The sequence below is a fragment of the Dermochelys coriacea genome, chromosome 1 (genome assembly GCF_009764565.3).
Source record: "Dermochelys coriacea isolate rDerCor1 chromosome 1, rDerCor1.pri.v4, whole genome shotgun sequence".
Taxonomy (NCBI): domain Eukaryota; kingdom Metazoa; phylum Chordata; order Testudines; family Dermochelyidae; genus Dermochelys; species Dermochelys coriacea.
Window position 1 is genome coordinate 61,470,511 of NC_050068.2, and position 21,864 is coordinate 61,492,374.

The 21,864-nt window shown below is 38.9% G+C and overlaps 1 protein-coding gene across 3 annotated transcripts in view; it reads left to right on the top strand.

The window, feature by feature from the left end:
• ENOX1 (ecto-NOX disulfide-thiol exchanger 1) overlaps positions 1-21,864 on the top strand; it is a 504,797-nt gene that overhangs the window by 413,761 nt on the left and 69,172 nt on the right. For all 3 annotated transcript variants that reach the window (XM_038386734.2, XM_038386735.2, XM_043504538.1), the window contains 2 exons: positions 3,266-3,372; positions 8,077-8,194. In XM_038386734.2, coding sequence (XP_038242662.1) covers positions 3,266-3,372; positions 8,077-8,194 — 225 coding nt within the window. The remainder of the gene's footprint in view (positions 1-3,265; positions 3,373-8,076; positions 8,195-21,864) is intronic.

Here is a 21,864-nt window from a genome sequence, read left to right on the forward strand (position 1 = left end):
TCCAGGTGCGATTTGGCCCTCCTGATATCTTTCCTACATGCCCGAGCAATATTTTTATACTCTTCCCTGGTCATATGTCCAACCTTCCACTTCTTGTAAGCTTCTTTTTTATGTTTAAGATCCGCTAGGATTTCACCATTAAGCCAAGCTGGTCGCCTGCCATATTTACTATTCTTTCGACTCATCGGGATGGTTTGTCCCTGTAACCTCAACAGGGATTCCTTGAAATACAGCCAGCTCTCCTGGACTCCCTTCCCTTTCATGTTAGTCCCCCAGGGGATCCTGGCCATCTGTTCCCTGAGGGAGTCAAAGTCTGCTTTCCTGAAGTCCAGGGTCCGTATCCTGCTGCTTACCTTTCTTCCCTGCGTCAGGATCCTGAACTCAACCAACTCATGGTCACTGCCTCCCAGATTCCCATCCACTTTTGCTTCCCCCACTAATTCTACCCGGTTTGTGAGCAGCAGGTCAAGAAAAGCGCTCCCCCTAGTTGGCTCCCCTAGCACTTGCACCAGGAAATTGTCCCCTACGCTTTCCAAAAACTTCCTGGATTGTCTATGCACCGCTGTATTGCTCTCCCAGCAGATATCAGGAAAATTAAAGTCACCCATGAGAATCAGGGCATGCGATCTAGTAGCTTCCGTGAGTTGCCGGAAGAAAGCCTCATCCACCTCATCCCCCTGGTCCTCATCCACCTCATCCCCCTGGTCCTCATCCACCTCATCCCCCTGGTTAGTTAAGCATGTAGGCGCTTCTGAAACCTCACTAAGCACCTATCTGCACCTTTAGGTACATAAATATCTTTACAAATCTGTTTCTCTGAACCTGATATCTCCTGTATGGGTTTACCCTAAGCTGAAGCTGAGAAACTCAAAGGGGTAGACTCTCAACTAGTGCAAACTGTCATTGCTCGATTGAAGTCAGTGGAGCCTCTCTGTATTTCCAGAGGCTTGACTTAGGCAAATAAAGTCAATAGAATTTTTGCCAGAGTGAAAACTGCATGATTGGGTTCCACATATTCATATTCAATTATTTAAAAAAATGAAAATAACTAAGTATTATAAGAGCTAATATATAAATGTTAGGAAATTCAAAAGTCCTCCTGACGCATCTATGGATTAAAGGTGCTATGAGTGCTAAGTATTATTAATTGTTATGTTAAGTATAATGGGCACTTAGCATTCTCTCCTAGTTTTTTCCCTTTATGTATATCCAGAGCTGTAGCTTGGAAAATATTGTGCATAACCGCTTGACTTTTTTAGCTTATTGCACACTTAACATTTATTTTTTTATTTATTTCTTGAACACCTGAGAATTTTGATCATTGAAGAAGGCCTCCCGTACACTCTTCACTTTACTTATAAAAGAAAGATAGGAAATCTCTGTGACCTCTTCCTGTCTTGAGTTTTCACTGAAGAGAGCCTCTGAAATGATCAGATAAAGATTTCTGATAGATGTTAGCACCTGTAGAAAGAACTTTTTAATTAAACATTTAAAAGTCCAAAGGTTTCTACAAAATTCAGATGATCCTATTGATACCTTTTAGTGGAAAATGGTAAACCAGCACTTTCTTATATCTTTGTAAATCCTTTCTACTTGAATTTCCATTTGCTAATTAAACACAGATTGTTAATTAAGCAGGATTCTCTGTGCACCGGGGTCACTAACGCAGCATAACCATTAAATTCTAGCCTTCATTTATATACATATAATCATGGGTACGCTAATCTTTTTAAGTTAATTTAATAAATATATACATTTTAATTCCATTCTTATATAACTCTACCTTTGGAGCCAAGCAAGTGTTAATATGCTGAAATTATTGTGACTCCAGTCAGAACTTGAACCAGAATGCCATTCCAGTACTCCTTAAACAGCCTATCTAGTTTAAGCAGAGTTTAAAATTTCATTAAACATATTTATTGCTGTACTTTTAGCAGTTAATTAACCAGCCTTGTTAAAGCAACATTGATAAAGCTTCCTCATGTGACTCAACCTAGTGTTGTCTTCCTGAATCTGGAAATAGCTTGGAACAATAGTGCAAAGAGAAGCAAGCCATTTGTCTGTGTGATTAACTCTCGAGTCTGAGGATGAAAGTTTAAATACCCATATTGCTAACTGTTTCACTATTGATCATTTTAGCAGAAAAATCCATGGCCTTATACATTGGTTTGACATCATAGAAGTCAGAAATGAAAATAACGTATTAAATTGTCTAGCCCATTCTAGGGAAGCCAATGCAGGATTGTCCTCTATCCTGTATTCTCCAAGGCTGAGGACTAGTTTACACTAAAAAGTTAGGTTGACCTGCTACATTGCTGAGGAGTGTGAAAAATTCACACCCCTGAAGAGACATCATTAAGCCAATCTAAGCCCCAGTGTAGACAGCACCAGGTTGATGGAAGAATTCTTCCATCCATCTCGCTACCGCCTCTTGGAGAGGTGGATTTACTACAGCAACGGGAGAACCCCTTCCATCTCTGTAGTAAGTGTCCCCACAACAGCACTGCAGATGCAGCACTGCCGCAATGCCACTGCAATGTTTCTAGTATAGACATAGCCTTAAAGTCCCACGATTTGAAATGAATCACCAGGGGAGAAGAAAACAGCAACTAAGTATGTGGGTGAGGTAAGATATGGAGCTACCAGCTCAGGTGGCACAGGAAGTGGGACATGAGCAGAGTTCCACCATCCTTTCCTTGATTCTAGTAGGCTTTAAAGACAGAACGTGGTAGCTTTACAAAACAGATAATGCTAGTTTAGCCAACGAATCCAGAGAGACAAATCATAGAGAACTTCACTACAAAAATAGTGCTTATTCAGGTTAAACTGACACAACAGCTCAGCTGTTGGTCTGGTTTAATACAAAGTCCTAGCTTCACGGGGCCTCTTTGGGATAATGTCATTAGAGGGTGGGCCCACCTCACACCTTGCCTCTAACACGTCTTCCTCCTCCACACAATCCCCCTCCCCCAACATTTATATGAACATACACACAGCACACAAATTATGCACAAGAGGCAATTGCATGCAAATTTTTCAGTATATGTTTGTAGCTTGGATAGACTAAAGTTATGGAGACAGACTTGAAGGGAGACATCTCCAACATTGATAAAATGTAAGTACAAAAGACACATGATTGGATGGATATTGATGATGTTATTTCAGTAATGACATCATCCATAGACTCCTAGTGTCTTTGCTTTGCTTCTCTATAGTGATCACAACATAAATTGCTTGTCTTGTTTGACTTCCTTGTTCACCAAAGTTGAGCAGATTGTGGCCGTTTTCAACGCTTCTACCAGACAAAAAGCTTGGGACCATTTCTCGAAAGCTCAGCGAAAGAACATAGACATTTGGCGAAAGCATTCTGAGGTTGGTGATTTTATTATTACTTTTTATCCATCATCTCACAGCTGGATTGACACAGAACAAGTGTGACTGTAGCTGGACATACAGCATTCAGCAATATTTACAGCTGTAGTTTTAGCAGTTAATCAGCTAGCCATTATACTTTCTCATTTAGAGTATGTATTGCTCCCATTACAATAAATGTTGTTAAATAACACTAAGTTGGAGAGCAATGTGTTTTTATTTTTCTTTTAGAAGAAATGGGAAATCATTGGAGGAATATGTTTACCACTCTGAAATAATGAAATGAAATGATGAAATTAGCAAAGATATTTAAAATATATACATTTTAGAATTAAGTCTTTCTCATTCTAAACGATACATTTTTAGGAAGTCACTGAGATTTGGTAAATAAAACAGATATATATTATAGATATTTGTTCTGGTTGTATCATTATATGGCCATAGTAATATGACTTTGCTGGAAAATAAAATAAAGATTTCTTTTCTTAATAATCAGTAAAGTGTATTCAGTCCAGAGACAAAAGGTACTCTTTCCCATCTATTTTATGTGCATCTTTAAAAAACAAATCAATCTCTTGTATTAACTCTAAGTTCATGGCTGGCAAACACAGCAGTATAAATGTAATAATAGTACACATTAGGGTGACTATCCAAGTCCATGCATGTGTGACTGTCATAAGCATGAGCAAAAAAAATGAGAAAAGAGATCTGGGATTCCCCTTTCCTTTACATGAGTGTCAGTAAAGAAAGTAGTAGTCCTGTTTTGTGTTATTGGTCATCCAGCTTTTGATTTTAATTCAGTATATACGCTATGAACCCGTATTTTAAAAGTAAGTACCACTGTCTTTGTTTTCTTTCTTTTTTATTTAAAAATAATTTACATACAGTTGCTTATTTCCATGTAGTACGGTATGTTAATTGTTAACATTACAGTCCTCTAAATAATTTTCCTGTCTCAAAACAAAAACTATAGAAGGTAAGATGAACTTATTTAATTATTTTGTAGTACACTTGTAAAATAAGTGTTGCACACTTAGTTTGAGAAACACTTAAGTGCTGTGATATAAATCATTTGGATTGCGTTTTAAGTGCCCATTAACTAATGCTAAATTACAGTTGAATACCAATGGCAATAGATGTAACATCCGCATGAATACCAAATGAATTTTTATTATCAGTGCTATTATGGCGAATACCAAATGACTTCACAATAATGGGACACTTAAAATAAAATGTTAGAATAATTTATTGTTAAGAGCTGTATTTTGCATTTTGTTCATAAATAGTTCAAGTGGGTGGCAAATAAAGTCTTTGTTTAACTGGAAGTTGGGGATGTGGGTGTTTTCTTTCTTGTCTTTTCGGGAGATGTGAAAAGTGGTTTTCTGTTAGTTTATTTCAACTATGTTAAAGTAATAAGAAAATAAGAACGGCCATACTGGGTCAGACCAATGGTCCATATAGCCCAGTATCCTGTCTTCTGACAGTGTCAATACCAGATGCTTCAGAGGCAATCATCAAATTGTCCATCTTCTGACATCCACTCCCAGTTTCTGGAGGTCAGAAGCTAGGAATACCCAGAGTATAGGGTTGCATCACTGATCATCCTGGCTAATCCCCATTAATAGACCTATCCTCTATGAATTTATCTAATTCTTTTTTGAACTCCATTATGGCTTTGACCTTCACAACATCCCCTGGCAACTTGTTCCACAGGTTAACTGTACATTGTGAGAAGTACTTCTTTTTGATTGTTTTAAACCTGCTACCTATTAATTTCATTGGGTTACCGCTGGTTCTTGTGTTATGTGAAGGAGTAAATAATACTTCGTTGTCCACTTTCTCCACACCATTCATGATTTTATAGAACTCTATCATATTCCCCTTAGTCATCTCTTTTCCAAATTGAAAAGTGCCAGTCTTTTTAATCTCTCCTCATATTGAAGCTGTTTCATACCTTTAATCATTTTGTTACCCTTCTCTGTACCTTTTCTAATTCTAATACATCTTTTTTTAATATGGAGTGACCAGAACTGCACGCAGTATTCAAGGTGAGGGCTTACCATAGATTTATATAGTGGCATTATGACATTTTCTGTTTTATTATCTATCCCTTTCTTAATAGTTCCTAACATTCTGTTAGCTTTTTTTGACTGCCACTGCACATTGAGCAGAGGTTTTTAGAGAATTATCCACAATAACTCCAAGATCTCTCTCTTGAATCAGCTAATTTAAATCCTACCATCTTGTATGTATAGTTGGGATATATTTTCCAATGTGCATTGTTTTGCATTTATCAACATTGAGTTTCATCTGCCATTTTGTTGCTCAGACACCCAGTTTTGTGAGATCCCTTTGTAACTCTTCACGGTCTATTTTGGACTTAACTATCTTGAGTAATTTTATATCGTCTGAAAATTTTGCCACGTCACTGTTTACAGATCATTTATGAATATGTTGAATAGTACTGGTCCCAGTGCAGACCTCTGGGGGACAGCACTATTTACCTTTCTCCATTCTGAAAACTGACCATTTATTCCTACCCTTTATTTCCTCTCTTTTAACCAATTACGGATCCACAAGAGGACCTTCCCTCTTATCCCATGACTGCTTACTTTGCTTAAGAACCTTTGGTGAGGGACCTTGTCAAAGGCTTCCTGAAAATCCAAGTACACTTTATCCACTGGATCACCCTTGCCCACATGTTGGTTGACCCCCTCAAAGAATTCTAATAGATTGGTGAGGCATGATTTCCCATTACAAAAGTCATGTTGACTCCTCCCCAACAGATCATGTTCATCTATGTGCCAGGTAATTCTGTTCTTTCCTATAGTTTCAGCTAGTTTTCCTGGTACTGAAGTTAGGCTTACTGACCTGTAATTGCTACTGGATCACCTCTGGAGCCCTCTTTTAAAAATGGTGTCGCATTAGCTATCCTCCAGTCATCTGTACAGAAGCAGATTTAAATGTCCCTTCTTAAACTAACTTTTCATGCGGGGACACATCATATCATTCCTTTGCTGGCTTTTAAATTTATTTAAAGTAAAATGCCTAAAAGTAGGACTTTCTATAAATGTTAATTCACAAAACATCTTTGCTTATTTAAAAGTTGTTGCTCTTTTTTTCTTTCTGGAGAAAGAAAACAATCAAAAATAACTTAAGAGGTTCTGAAATCTCTGGTTGAACCAATGTATATGGACAACTACTATTTCTCAATTGTAAAATACTATGCATATGTCAACAAATAGCTCTCTTCCTCCAAATCATTGTTATAATCATTGATTATTCCCTCTTTTGCTAAGGTGCTTACATTTCCCTTGTCACCTCTCCTCACTATGTGAGTTTTTCTGGCAACAAAAAGAAAAAAGGGACCTCTTTGAGGTTCCCAGAGAAGATTATTGTTTGGCTGCTAAAGACAGTTTTGAAATAGATGCTCCTGGGACATTTACAGTCTAAAATACATTAATCATTTGGTTTTTAAGAAAATAAAGCATACTCTCCAGTAAAGAGTGTTTGTTGCTCTTTTCAATATGGAATTACAAAGTGCTTTATGAATTTCTGTCTTAAATGCAATTAATTCATTCAATACTGGTTTTCAATTTACCATTTTAGTCATTTTTCTGAATTTCAAATGATTCCCACGTAAAACACCCATTAATTAGCCTCTCTGCCTTTGCAGTGATTAACAGATACATATACCTTTATTACAGTGTATGACATTTACTGATGAACTCAAGGCGCAGCCCCAGGGAAACACCCTCCTTTTTTTTTCCCTCCCACTATGAGAGTTTGTTGTTAATAGCATGGGTAAATAGTTGGAACCTTCAGCACTATTTATTCCTTCCATTGACTTTTCCTTATTTCAAAGATTTCAAACCATCTCTTTGGGAATTGGGCTCTTTGTCGATAGAAAAATTAGCTGTCTGCCTACTGAAAAGCTCTACACTAATCACCATGCCACATCCCTGTGTTACACCTGACAGTATTATTAGGACAAAATAGAATTCTCTCAGTCTTCTCTGTGCTGCAACCATTAAAAAGCCAGTCATTACATCAATGCTGTCCTATTTTATTTTTTGAGGACAAAGAACCTCTGGGCTTTCATAAAGCCCACATGCTTGCTGATCACTTTCTTAGTTACATACATACAGGCTCCCTGAGGGGTTTTCTGAGAATGGGCTGTTAGCTGTCATTTGTTTCACATCAAGATGCAGATGTTACCAAAAAAGATGTTTCTATGCTGAGAATTTAAAATTTGTGGAAATTGGGTTTACCGTGGTGCAGGCATAGAAACCTAGGGCTTATGAAAGTTAGAGCTTAGTATTTTTTTAGCCAACTTGATAGCACCTTTATACATCCATTTTACATGCAGTATTAAGTGTTGCCATTACTGAAATATACCTGCCTGGGTAGGACCGGTAGTAATTTAACAAGGGGAACTCATCTTCTCGGTTGTTTTTTTCCCAATGGTATATTTGACATATTCAGTTATTTAAAATATTTTAACACAAAGAACTACATTCCCTTCAATTTGAGCCCTTCTAACTCTGAATCTTGTGCTGATTCTGTACAATTCTGATTCTGATTCAGGGGTTATTTATATGTATTTTTTAAAATATCAGAATATAACATTTAAATTGGTTGTTTAGAAATAGAGAGATCAGTTCATGGAAGTCAATACTGATTAAGGGTCATCTTGGGTTTTAGGAGCTCCGGAATGCTCACAGCGAACAGCTCATGGGGATCCGCCGTGAAGAGGAGATGGAAATGTCTGATGATGACAGCAGTGACAATCCCAGTAAAAAGCTGAGACTAGATGAATCAGGTAAAGTTGAAACCCTTCACAATATCCTATCAGATGTCAAACTGTTCTTTTCAAAACGAAGATGAGTGATAGAAAATAGTTATATAACATAGAATATCTACTTTTAATTTAATTCTCCTTACATTTTGTCTTTGTATGACTCTCACTTGTATCTAGAGTGCTTCTGTCACCTTCCAAGAAACATACTCATCAGAATGCTCCAGTTCTTTCCATAGTTGCTTCCATTTTGGGTCTTTCAATAAGGTTCTTCTCATCTTCCAAAACTGTATTTCATTCCAGGATAGTAATAATGTCATATTTAAATAAAAGCAGCTGAAATTGTGTTTCATTCAATATTCTTTGAACCTTGCCTTTTCTTTCCAGCAAATATATTTACATGTATATTATCTGAATTTTCCATGGAATTAACTCTTAAAGACACACATTTCAAAGTGTGGTACTAGATATGCATTAATTGACACTCTTGCCTATCATGAAAGGAAGAGCAAGTACACTTGATATATTTCAGCTATCCCAGTATAAACAATTCAGGAGTTGGATATTGGGCTGACTCAATGACTTCTGAGTAACTAGTATGCACTATGGAAAGGAATACCTTGGTTTGAATCCTTTCTTTGGTTTCTTGATCTTCATGTCAGCAATGGGTTAGAAAGTGTGAGGGGTTGACAAGGGTTGAGCCCTGCGTTAGTCAGCATCAAAAAGGAAAGCCATGCAGAAGGTCTAGGTTAAGCTTAATTGAGCCCTGCCAGACAGAGATGAGGTATATGGGAAAAGATGGGGCAAGTTATATGCACAAACTCAAGATGTTAACAATGACATACATTTGACCTAAACATCTGCACACAGGTTCCAGATTCCATGACCTGACCCCATTTCTCCCATCATGGATGGGGTCCTATGTCTGTGCATGTATACACATATGTGTGTTTACAAATATGCAAGAGAAAAGTGAAAAGAAAAGGAGTACTTGTGGCACCTTAGAGACTAACAAATTTATTAGAGCATAAGCTTTCGTGAGCTACAGCTCACTTCATCGGATGCATTTGGTGGAAAAAACAGAGGAGAGATTTATATACACACACACAGAGAACATGAAACAATGGGTTTATCATACACACTGTAAGGAGAATGATCACTTAAGATAAGCCATCACCAGCAGCAGGGGGGGGAAGGAGGAAAACCTTTCATGGTGACAAGCAAGGTAGGCTAATTCTAGCAGTTAACAAGAATATCAGAGGAACAGTGGGGGGTGGGGTGGGAGGGAGAAATACCCTGGGGAAATAGTTTTACTTTGTGTAATGACTCATCCATTACCAGTCTCTATTCAAGCCTAAGTTAATTGTATCCAGTTTGCAAATTAATTCCAATTCAGCAGTCTCTCGTTGAAGTCTGTTTTTGAAGCTTTTTTGTTGAAGGATAGCCACTCTTAGGCTATCCTTGTGTGGACTGGTCCAGGCTCAGGTTGATGGTGGGATGGAAATTGTTGAAATCATGGTGGAATTCCTCAAGAGCTTCTTTTCCATCCCACCATCAACCTCAGCCTGGACCAGTCCACACAAGAGATCCACTTCCTGGACACTACGGTGCTAATAAGCGATGGTCACATAAACACCACCCTATATCGGAAACCTACTGACCGCTATTCCTACCTACATGCCTCTAGCTTTCATCCAGATCATACCACTCGATCCATTGTCTACAGCCAAGCGCTACGATATAACCGCATTTGCTCTAACCCCTCAGACAGAGACAAACACCTACAAGATCTCTATCATGCATTCCTACAACTACAATACCCACCTGCTGAAGTGAAGAAACAGATTGACAGAGCCAGAAGAGTACCCAGAAGTCACCTACTACAGGACAGGCCCAACAAAGAAAACAACAGAACGCCACTAGCCATCACCTTCAGCCCCCAACTAAAACCTCTCCAACGCATCATCAAGGATCTACAACCTATCCTGAAGGACGACCCATCACTCTCACAGATCTTGGGAGACAGACCAGTCCTTGCTTACAGACAGCCCCCCAATCTGAAGCAAATACTCACCAGCAACCACACACCACACAACAGAACCACTAACCCAGGAACCTATCCTTGCAACAAAGCCCGTTGCCAACTGTGTCCACATATCTATTCAGGGGACACCATCATAGGGCCTAATCACATCAGCCACACTATCAGAGGCTCGTTCACCTGCGCATCTACCAATGTGATATATGCCATCATATGCCAGCAATGCCCCTCTGCCATGTACATTGGCCAAACTGGACAGTCTCTACGTAAAAGAATGAATGGACACAAATCAGACGTCAAGAATTATAACATTCAAAAACCAGTTGGAGAACACTTCAGTCTCTCTGGTCACTCGATCACAGACCTAAGAGTGGCTATACTTCAACAAAAAAGCTTCAAAAACAGACTCCAACAAGAGACTGCTGAATTGGAATTAATTTGCAAACTGGATACAATTAACTTAGGCTTGAATAGAGACTGGGAATGGATGAGTCATTACACAAAGTAAAACTATTTCCCCATGGTATTTCTCCCTCCCACCTCACCCCCCACTGTTCCTCTGATATTCTTGTTAACTGCTGGAATTAGCCTACCTTGCTTGTCACCATGAAAGGTTTTCCTCCTTCCCCCCCCTGCTGTTGGTGATGGCTTATCTTAAGTGATCACTCTCCTTACAGTGTGTATGATAAACCCATTGTTTCATGTTCTCTGTGTGTGTGTGTGTGTGTGTGTGTATAAATCTCTCCTCTGTTTTTTCCACCAAATGCATCCGATGAAGTGAGCTGTAGCTCACGAAAGCTTATGCTCTAATAAATTTGTTAGTCTCTAAGGTGCCACAAGTACTCCTTTTCTTTTTGCGAATACAGACTAACACGGCTGCTACTCTGAAACCTGTCATTATGCAAGAGAAAAGTGGTTACCGCACAGGTGCCAGTGGCTATGGGAGGTTAAAGATCTCCAGAAATAAAGACTGAAAAGTAGGATACCATTGTGGAAAGAAACTTTCACTATGAACAGGAAAAGGGCACTTCTCCTACAGGAAAAAAATGGTTTTCAGAAAGATAGATGGCTATAATAAACCCTCCTACGGGCAGCTTTAATTTCTGCTTAAAATAATTGTATGGGATTGAATTTTCTACTATTCATTAGTAGAGTGATTGGAGCTGACACAGTGGCTCTGTGGGCATAGTATTGCTGGCAATCACAGATTCTTATGAACATAGAATCATTTGCCTTGGCATGTCCAGGCTTTTGGAGATAAATAATTATAATTAATAATAACCAAAAAAGGTGAGCAATGCCAACTCACAGGACTCAAGAAAAGTAATTATGCTATGAACGGTCATATTTAATATTTCATTGTGTTTTAACAAATACATGCTTAGGTTGTGGTACAGTTCAGCCATTGTGCATCATATTAACCAGTAGAAAATATGTGGGGGTTTTTCCTATTGTAAAAAGATGTATTTTTCAGTAGGTTTGTTTTGTTTGTTTTTAGACGAAAAACAGAAATTTCTGTGGTTCTCCCTCCCCGGCTATTTTAATTGATTTGAGTTGGTCTCTTATTATTGTCTTGGACGAATCATTCACATTCATAATATCAAGAGTTTTGCTAATATATCACGTACAAAGTGCAAATTCAGCGGTATAAATCAAATACAGTGGTCATCCAAAGCCATCATTAGTGTAGCTCTCTTGACTTCAGCGGAGTTACACCAGGGTTGAATTTGTCCCAGTGTGTAGTTGATCAAGCCTGTTCCCTATGAAGAATCACCCAATAACAAAACTAGATTTTACCATTTTCTTTTTCCAACATTAGACTTTAAAATCAATGTTTTGAATCTCCTCTCACTTATGCTGGTGTCAACTAAGAGTAACTATTCGAAACCAATGAACTTATTCTAGTACAAAACTTGTCTGAGAGGAGAATCAGACTCTGCTTGTTGACTGTTCATCCTTTTCTATTAGTCAGGATCCTCACCCTCCTTTTCTGTAGATTTCAGGTTTTTTGTTTTTGTTTTTTGTTTTTTTTGCTTGAATATGTCATTCCTGACCCAACTTTTTTTCTTCTCTTATCTATTTACATGGTCTATTCTACAGAGAGAATATTTTTTTAAAAAAAATCTTTATACTGCAAAGGGACACCTTTATTCAGTAAGCAAATTTTGACATGTTCCTCACTGTTAAATCCTTGTCTATCTGCAGCATAGTAAAAGTATATAATTTTCATGAAGGGTAGGACAGTGCAAGAATGACCAAAAGATGAATGATTCAATCTCTATTCAACTTAAGAGCACCATATTCAAATAAACCTTTAAGAAAACTAATAACAGACTAAGGGTTCTAGTCAGCCCTTATATAAAAAAGTCTGCCTCCCAGTGAATTCAGGTGCTGGAATATTTTACTAAATGTTCTCACTACTACAGTTAGGGTTACAATTTCAGCAATCCTCTGAAACGATTTCATCTGCTTAATCAAATACTATCATTTTCCTTGTGCAAAAATAACTTGGCATCCACGAGCATTTAGATACTATGGTGATGAGTGCCACATACGTCCCTAACATCTAGATTGATTAGAATGAAAAGACTATATTGGTGGGATCTTTCATGTCAATACTTAAGTCTATTGAGATGAAATAGACTTAAGTATTAGTTCGTGTCATGTCAATACTTAAGTTCATTAAGATGAAGAGGGGAGAATCCCAGCCCCATGTTAAGAACATGTAGGTGCAAGAGTCCTCATCTGTTAGGTGTAGTCTGAAGTCTGATCAAGTTTAAGTTTCAAAGTGGCACTACGCTAATGCCAGGCTCTTGGAGGCTGTGGATTTTGTGCACTATGGAGCAGATGGTGAAACGTCTGGCAGCGAGGTGTTTGCTTTGGGAACCATGGTCAGGTCTTCAAGCCAGCCATGAATTTGTTGCAAATTATGAATTGCACTAATCACTGCGTGTCTTGGTGGATTCAGGTTAGTTTCTTAAGGATATACAGTGCAGCTTAATAGTGCCTCAGTACAAAGTACATTGTTGCATTTTAGACTTAAATTTACCTTTTTTACCCACAAGCCTATTGATTTTCTCACTGTTCATTTCCCTAATTTATTGATGTCAGAAATTCTTTATCGTAAAGCCGTGGTCACACTGTGCATCAGTGGCAAAGCCAGGCTTATAACTCAGGGATTCCTAACTCCCAGCCATGTACTCATTCCTCCAGACCATGCTGCAATGCAGAGACACAGCATTCTGAGCAAACACAGCCTAACTCATAGCAATGTTGTAGCAAGACATCACATTTTATGGGCTTGAGGCATTAAGACCCTACTCACATGAGCATGAGGTTCTACAGGTTACATCCCATACACCTTCAGGGACAGGGCAAACTTCTGTACTGTCCTCCACCAGCAGAGAGGAATTTTTAAACTGCTGCTGAGGCTCCATCAGAAACTTACCACTGGAGTCTACCCAGGAGATATATTGAACTAGCACAGATGGCTTGGCTTTGTCTCATTCCTGGCCAGCCATGCCCACTCTATGGGGCTGCCTGATGTCTTCAGGCCCCCTGGCAGAGTTAAGAGTCTTGGTCACCATGTTGTATTCTCTATCCCTCTCAGATTGGACCTACCGCATGGGACTGATGGTGAACTCCAAGAGACACCATCCAGTGAATCTGACCCACAGTTTGCAGCCATTTCTTTAGAGCCCTGTTTTCCACAAGTCAAGCTTTAGATGTAAACATTGACTTATTTGCATTGTGTATTTTGGAGCTTGAAGGGAAATAGAAGTTTGCTGAGGTAAAACTGAGAGATTGCAAAAAAATTGGCAACTGACTTCATTAATACATTTGAAAGTCAAGGTGCAGTTATTGAAGCATTAATTCAGAAAAATGGCACCCTGCACAGGAGGCTAGAGAATAGAGGAAAAATTTTAGAACAATTGGAATTTATGGATGGTTGGTCTCCCGCCTCCTGGCATTGGGAGCAGAGACTCAAAAATAAAAGTCTCAGAAGTAATTTTAAGAATTATTGAAGTGAAGCTGCAGAGATAACAAAAAAGTTTGCTGTATCCCTAGGAGATATCAATACTTTTCCTTTAAGCGAAACAGGTGCTATGCTGTTCCAAAGACAACAGATCGTGATTATGTGCTATTAATTCTAGTGACTGCAACTCCAATGAGGGAGAGAGTTTTTCAGGCAGCCATAAAAGTGAAAAGACACTTACCTGCAAAAGGCCACTGGATGGATGGTCCTGTGTAAGGTGACAGGTGTCCGGTTGTTGAAAAAGGACCATGGTGGCTCCAGTCAGCACCACCGACCAGACCGTTAAAGGTCTGGTCGGTGGTGCTGCGATGATAAGGCACGCTAGTCCCTACCTGTCCTGGGGCACCGCACTGTGCCCCGGAAGTGGCCAGTGGGTCTGGCTCCTAAGCCAAGGGCCAGAGGGCTCCATGCGCTGCCCCCACCCTGAGCACCGGCTCTGCACTGGCCAGTGGGAGCTGGGGGCGGTGCCTGCAGGAGAGAGAAGCGCAAGTGGAGCCTCCTCCCTCCATCCATCTGCACCGGACCTGCTGGCCACTTCCGGTGTGCTCAACGCGGTGTCAGGATAGGCAGGCAGCCTGCCTTTGTCCTCGCTCGGAGAGCAAGCCACCGAGGGAGGGGGAATGTAGTGAGCAGCGGCGGGACCTCAGGGAAGGGGTAGGGCTGGGATGTTTGGTTTTGTGCGATTAGAAAGTTGGCAACCGTAGTCCTGTGGTTAAGGCATTTGACCTGGACTCAGGAAATCTGGGTGATATTCCATCTCTGCCACAAAATACCTGTGTGACCTCAGACAAATCACTTATCTCTCTGTGTCTCAGTGCCCCATCTTTAAAATGGGGATAATAGTGCTTCCTTTCGTCTACCCATTGTCTGTCTCGCCATTTAGATTGTAAGTTATTTGATGTAAGGAATGTCTTTGACTATATTTATATGTACAGTAGGGACCTTGGGCCTCTAGGAACTACTGCAATAAAAGTAACAAAAAGTTGTGTCTCCCTTGTGCTTGACATATGCATGACATATAGTTGTACATGTAGGACAGGCAGTTTCATGCACAATAGCAAATTAAGGATCTGTAAATTGTGTATGTAATTATGTGTTTGGGGTACATAGTTTATGCACATAATATAGATACAACTTTCCAAAGTCCGTGCAGTTTTGGCCTCTAGGATGAGATTTTCAAAACCACCTATGTGACTTAGTCAGTGTTTGGAAATCACACCCTATGCAAATAATATTACACCCGGGATAAATTAGGTTTCTCCATAAATCTCACAAATTGCAGGCCTGATCTCTACTTGGATGAGAAATCTTCAAGGAAAGCCCCCCAAAATACAGAAGTGACCTGGCTGATATTGATTCTTCTTGCCATGATTCAATCTTCTCTTGCCGTCTGTATCTACAGTTTAACAAAAGGTCTGATTTTAAGTTGATTTAGTTAAATGGGTGCAAAATGTTGAGTGGATTAACTGGTGCAATTGTGAATATTAACAAGGCCTAAGTCTCTTAAGCGTGACATTTTGGAACTTATTCCTGCTCTTACTTTATTTTTCTGACTTCCCCCTCTCAAAACCTCGTGCTTTTTCCCTCTTCATTCTACTTCTAATGACTGGATGTTTCTCCCTTCATTTTCTTGTAAATCAGATATTTTGGTTTTACTTGAGACCATCAATTTTTGACTTGCTTGTTTTATTATTGCTTGTTGGTTTCCTTGCTTTCGACTGTTAGGTCAAATGTTACAGTAAAAGTATTGTTTTCATAAAATCTATCTTTGTCTTTCTTTATATCTTTTGACAAAGACCATGTAAATGATCTCATTTATTACCCTTAGATGAATGGGTCAGTGCCCTTTTTCTTCACATAAATCAATAAAATTTCTATGTAATCAACAACCCAAACTTACAAGCAACCCTAAATAATAAATTAATATGCATGTGAGAATGAAGATAGAATTTAGTAAAAAAAACCCTGCCTCTTTCACTCTACCAAGGGGTTTTGACAAGCAACAGCACAGACAACAATATTTGAAATATAAAGGACTAAATTGTAGGCACATCAGGATAATCCCCAAGTTCTCGGGGGATAGGGGACAAGGGAAATTTATATCCCTTTATGCTTTTGGAGTAAGGCAAAAGTACTTTATTATAGATGAGGATCTATCCCACAAAAAACGTACATCAAAACAGCTTTCTCTTGCGGGGAAAAAGTCTGGACATAATTTCCACTAGAGACTTTGTGCTCAAGGGAACCATCAGAGAAGATCACAAGAGAGCAAGACAAGATATTCACTCCCTCCATTGGGTAATAAGTCTGTATATGTATTTTTCCCAGCATGCCAGCTGGGAGCTGAGCTCGGTCTACTCATCAGGCAGACCAAAACCTGGGCTTTCTAACAGGATTTTGTACGCTGATATAAATTGCATTTTTCCACAGCATTTACGAAAACAAGCCCTAACTCAGGAAGGTCTCTAAGCACACGTCTCACTTGAAGCATCTGAGGAGTCCCATTAACTTCAAAAGAACCGTTCCCATGCTTAGAGTTAGACCCTGCATATGTGTCTTGCTGCATCAGGGCCAGAGGAGATTGCCAAACCTGCATGTTTTTTGTTTGTTTTTTGATAAAACATAACAAATGTCCTGTTCCATGTATCAGGTATGTTCCTCTGCAACATTAACATTTCCTCAGCCCAGGAACAGAGCCGCATTTTGCTATAGTACAACACATCAATGAAGGGATTAATAGCCATACTTTTGTTTTTAAAAGAAAATATAACTTTCAAAAATATTTACCTAATAAGGATTTGGAGAAAATGACCAGTTAACTGAAATCTGCAGTGTAAAGTCTTTGGTGCTTTGATGCCTTTCGACTGCCAGAAATGCTATTATCTAGATTATCTTTTATTATGTTTTCTGGGTATTTCATACTGATAAAGTTTGATGCAGAATCATTATATATGAGAATAGATTTAATCCGGTTGTTTAGGAAGCTTTAAGGACACTGAGGGATTATTTATGTAATAAGATGCAAAATTGCTATGGAAAATGCTATAGCAACCTAACATCTTCACAAAACCAAGCAGTCACTTGTGACAGCAAAAATCTAAATTTACATTTATTTTAATGTCATTTTATTGACAACCTTAATGTCTAATTTTGACAGCATGTTAAAATAAATTTTTAGATTGTGCTGGAGCAAAATTAACAGCACATTGCTGGAATGAAAAGAGTTCATATAATTTCCTGAGCCAATATTAGGATATTTCACTTTTTGCAAAATTGCATTCAAAAATAATAGAAAAGAGATTTTGTGGATGTCCCAAATAAACGAAAATCATTTATGTCTTTTCATGAATTCTTTTTAAGTTTTTTTGTTAATTTATTAGTAAAGCTATAGTTGGTGCAAGTTAAAAGTAACAAGAGAACATTTTTACAAGAGTAAAAGACAAATTAAAATGTTTTTATTTGCTTTATATCTTCATGAACATATTTTCTAAAAAAAAATGGTTTTCTTCTCAGAATTTATTTCAAATCCTATACCTTATACTGCAACTTTCACAGCTCAGGATACAAGCCATAATTTTTCATTAGGTTTAATATAGCAGGGCAACACATTTGAATACATAGAGTTACAGTCTGGTACTGAAATGCCCTATTTAAACAGCAGGAGCTCACCTTCTGAAAACGCAAAATAAGCAGTAGATGTAGCCTTGTTGGAAGTAGAAAGACACAGAATGAGCCGTGTTCTGCTCTCATTGCAGTTAATAACAAAACTCCCATTCTCTTCAATGGGAGCAAAAGCAGGCTGTGTGTATTGATTTTTTTCCATACCCCTCCATTAAGAATCTTGAAATGCAACCGTAACATTGTTGAAGTGGGATGTTGGCAGCAAAATCAATAAGAGACAATAGTGGAACATATGCTGTTTTCAGTTTCCTCCCAACCTGATACAGCCTTTATTAGCATCATTTTCCCAATTACACTCCACCCTCTGTGGAAAGTGATCTTTGTTAGAACACTTTGTCTGATATAAAGCTTTTGTGCCTCGGCCCCTAACTGCATTTACACTTCACTAGAATAAGACCTATTTCTAAAACTGAAAAAGTTGGGCTTTGGCCATGTCAGGGTTCTTTCCCTACTCTGAACTCTGGGATACAGATGTGGGGACCCAGATGAAAGACCCCCTACGCTTCTTCTTACCAGCTTAGGTTAAAATTTCCCCAAGGCACAGATTCCTTTCTTGCCTTGGGATCGCTGCCACCACCAAGTGATTTAACAAACAATCAGGGAAAGGACCACTTGGAGTCCTATTCCCCCAGATATTCCCCCAAGCCTACACACCTTTCCTGGGGAAGACTTGAGCATATATCCTCACCAGTTGGTTACAAAGGGGCTACAGACCCAAACCCCTGGGTCTTAGAACAATGGGAAAATCAGTCAGGTTCTTAAAAAGAAGGATTTTATTTAAGGAGAAAAAGGTAAAAGAATCACCTCTGTAAACTTAGGCAGGTAGTTAACCTTACAGAGTAGCAGAAAATTCAAAGAGCACAGAGGAACCCCCTCTAGCCTTAGTTTCAAATTTACAACAAAACAGGGATAAACCTACCTCTAGCAAAGGGAAAATTCACAAGTTGAGAAAACAAAGATAAACTAACATGCCTTGCCTGGCTGTTACTTACAAGTTTGAAATAAGAGAGACTTGTTTAGAAAGATTTGGAGAACATGGATTGATGTCCAGTCCCTCTTAGTCCCAAGAGCAAACGGCCACAGAAAAAAAGAACCCAAAACAAAACCTCTCCCCCCGCACCAGATTTGAAAGTATCTTTTGTCCCCATTGGTTCCTTTGGTCAGATGCCAACCAGATTACTTGAGTTTCTTAACCCCTTACAGGTAAGGAGGAATTAAGCAACCCCCATGGTTGTGACAGGCCATGAATTGCATATGCCACAAATCACAGGCATCTTTGGCATCTTTAGGAGTAGCTCCATTTGACTGTCAGTTTTCTAATTATTGTGTTACTATTTTGTTAACGACCCTTTTAATATTTTTAATTTAAACTAAGTTCTAGGACTTTGGTTTTCTTCTTTATTAGTCTGCACTGCATGCTTTCTTGATCTTGAGAATCCTTTCTAACTCAAGATCTGCAGCTGTCAGAGATCCTTACAAATACTTCTCAAGGTGCAGATTTGGAAGCCAGCTGACTGAAATTTAAATCTGTAATATATACAGTTCTCACCCATCAAACCCCTGGTAATCTGTAGCATAGCATGGAAAGTAAATGGAATTGTTTTCAGCCTCCAAGCACAGATTTTAAACTCATAGCTGCAGACCGGGGAAGGGCACTGTTGGAGCATGAGATATGCAAGACCGACTAAGATTTCCAAAGTGTTTAAAGGCTTATCTCTTCAAAGACTGCAGATTCCACCTCTCTATACATTCATCTAGCCTGCAGTTTGAGAAATGCTAGAATTCCAAGAGTTAAGAACTCAGCAAGCATGGCTAGCATTCAGAACTGGGTGACATTTGAAATTCCCAAAGCTACCAAGACTTAGTGATGTTGTTGTTTGTTTTGATGAATGAACTTCAGATATTTCGGATTCTGAGGTGTTTCAAGATTCCCGGTTCTTTAGTGTTGGCTTGAAGACTGTCCAAAGAAAAATCCATGTCTACTAAAGCCTCATGTGCATTTCAAATCATATCTGGGACCTATACATTGAAGTATTTGGTTTTTAAAGCCAAATAGCAAAGAGGTAAAATGCTGCTTCAAGGTGAGTGACTGTTTTTTAAATTACAGTTGCATAGTGAAGAGGATGAAGGGAAAGGCTGTGTTGGAAGTCAAATCACAACTTCAGGAACTGGACATACTGTTTTACTCTTCGTCTCCATTAGTTTATACATATGGTTCAAAGAACTCTAGTCCTATGGTATTTTTCTTATTCTTAAAGAGGTTAAGATTTTCCTCTGTTAAAAGAAAGGTATTGCTGGAAGCTTTGACAACACACATTCTAGAGGTTCAGATTAGGGCTTTGAACCGCTGTAAAATTCTTCCTTTTTCATGAAAGAATAGCTGATTATTTTTTAATTTATTTATTTAGTGTTCCATAAATTTGGTGTATTGCAATTTTTAAGTCATATACACAATGGTTTCTAACATGTTTTTCAGTGGCTTGTATACCCCTCTGTGATTTTTACATTGCTTTTAGAGTTGCCAAGTGTCCATCTTAAACAATTGCATGGGAAGATCTCCATGTTTGCAGGCCTCGGCCAGTTGCTACTTCAGCTCAGCTGTTTCTGAACTGGTCTTTTTCTATGTTCCCTATATGGCTGCTTTGGCCTCTTGGATTTTTCTGAGCTCCAAGAGGTGATTTTTCTGAGCTCCCACTTCTTAATAGATGAGGGGGAATGTGGGAAATGGTGTTAAATGCTCTATTCTGTTATATTATCCACCAGTCATTGTTCTCATCACATTTTATTCAGTGGTTTCAAGATATGCTGTGGTAATGCTTGATCCTGCTAGCTTCTGACCATTGCTGAAAGAATCTGTATGTGCAGTGATGCTTCTGCAATGTGGACAAATGTGCCTGGTGCTCAACAGAGTCAGCAAATCTCTGCACCCAGGCTGAACTGAGAGTGAGGAAGAGGGAAAGTGGGTATGATGGTGTGGAGGCGGGATGTAGTAAGGGTGAAGGCATGTAAGTGTAATCCAGGAATGCAAGCTATGTGAACATGATGAAACTTGTTGGGATTTTCAGTTATTCCAACTGTCTGCCAGGAGCTGGTTCACTCAAGTGCGTTGAGGGGCTGCACTTAAGGAAAAAATGGAAGGTGAGAAAGTCAGGAGGGCCAGACAGCTGACTGAGGAGTTTCAGAACGTGCCTCTGAGATGGTCTGTCTTGTAGCCAGCTGCTCTGTGTTAGTGATTATAATGAGTACAATAGTTTTGCTGGGTCATCAACCTGCAGCACCACTCTCTTCTCTTAAAAAAAGAAAAGGAGTACTTGTGGCACCTTAGAGACTAACAAATTTATTTGAGTATAAGTTTTCGTGAGCTACAGCTCACTTCATCGGATGCTGTAGCTCACGAAAGCTTATGCTCAAATAAATTTGTTAGTCTCTAAGGTGCGACAAGTACTCCTTTTCTTTTTGCGAATACAGACTAACACGGCTGCTACTCTGAAACCTCTCTTCTCTTAGTTCAGCTTGTTGGATCAGTTGTAACTAAGCACCATATTCAACAAGCCTCCTAGTGGCTCACAACTCGCTGCTCTCTCACAATTGTCATGACTAGAAGACTGAGTTCTTGGGAGGGACTATTCAGTATTTTGTATTGTCTTTTTGGGTTCGGGAGGATAACGGTAGGTTTTATGTACTGGAATTTCTTGGATCTCTGTATAGATATATGGAGCTTAGTACAATATTTTTTTCCTCTGTTTGGATCTAGTGAATTTTGAAGGGCCTAATTTTCATACTTGAATGCATGTATTTCAGCATCAAAATCTGGATTTGCATGTTGTATTATTTTAAGGTAAATTGGTTAATAAAACTAAACGGGAGAGGTTAAATATCATGCAGGCAAGAAGTAGAAGGCACTTGACTGTGGTTCCTGAACTTTCCTTGGCTTCG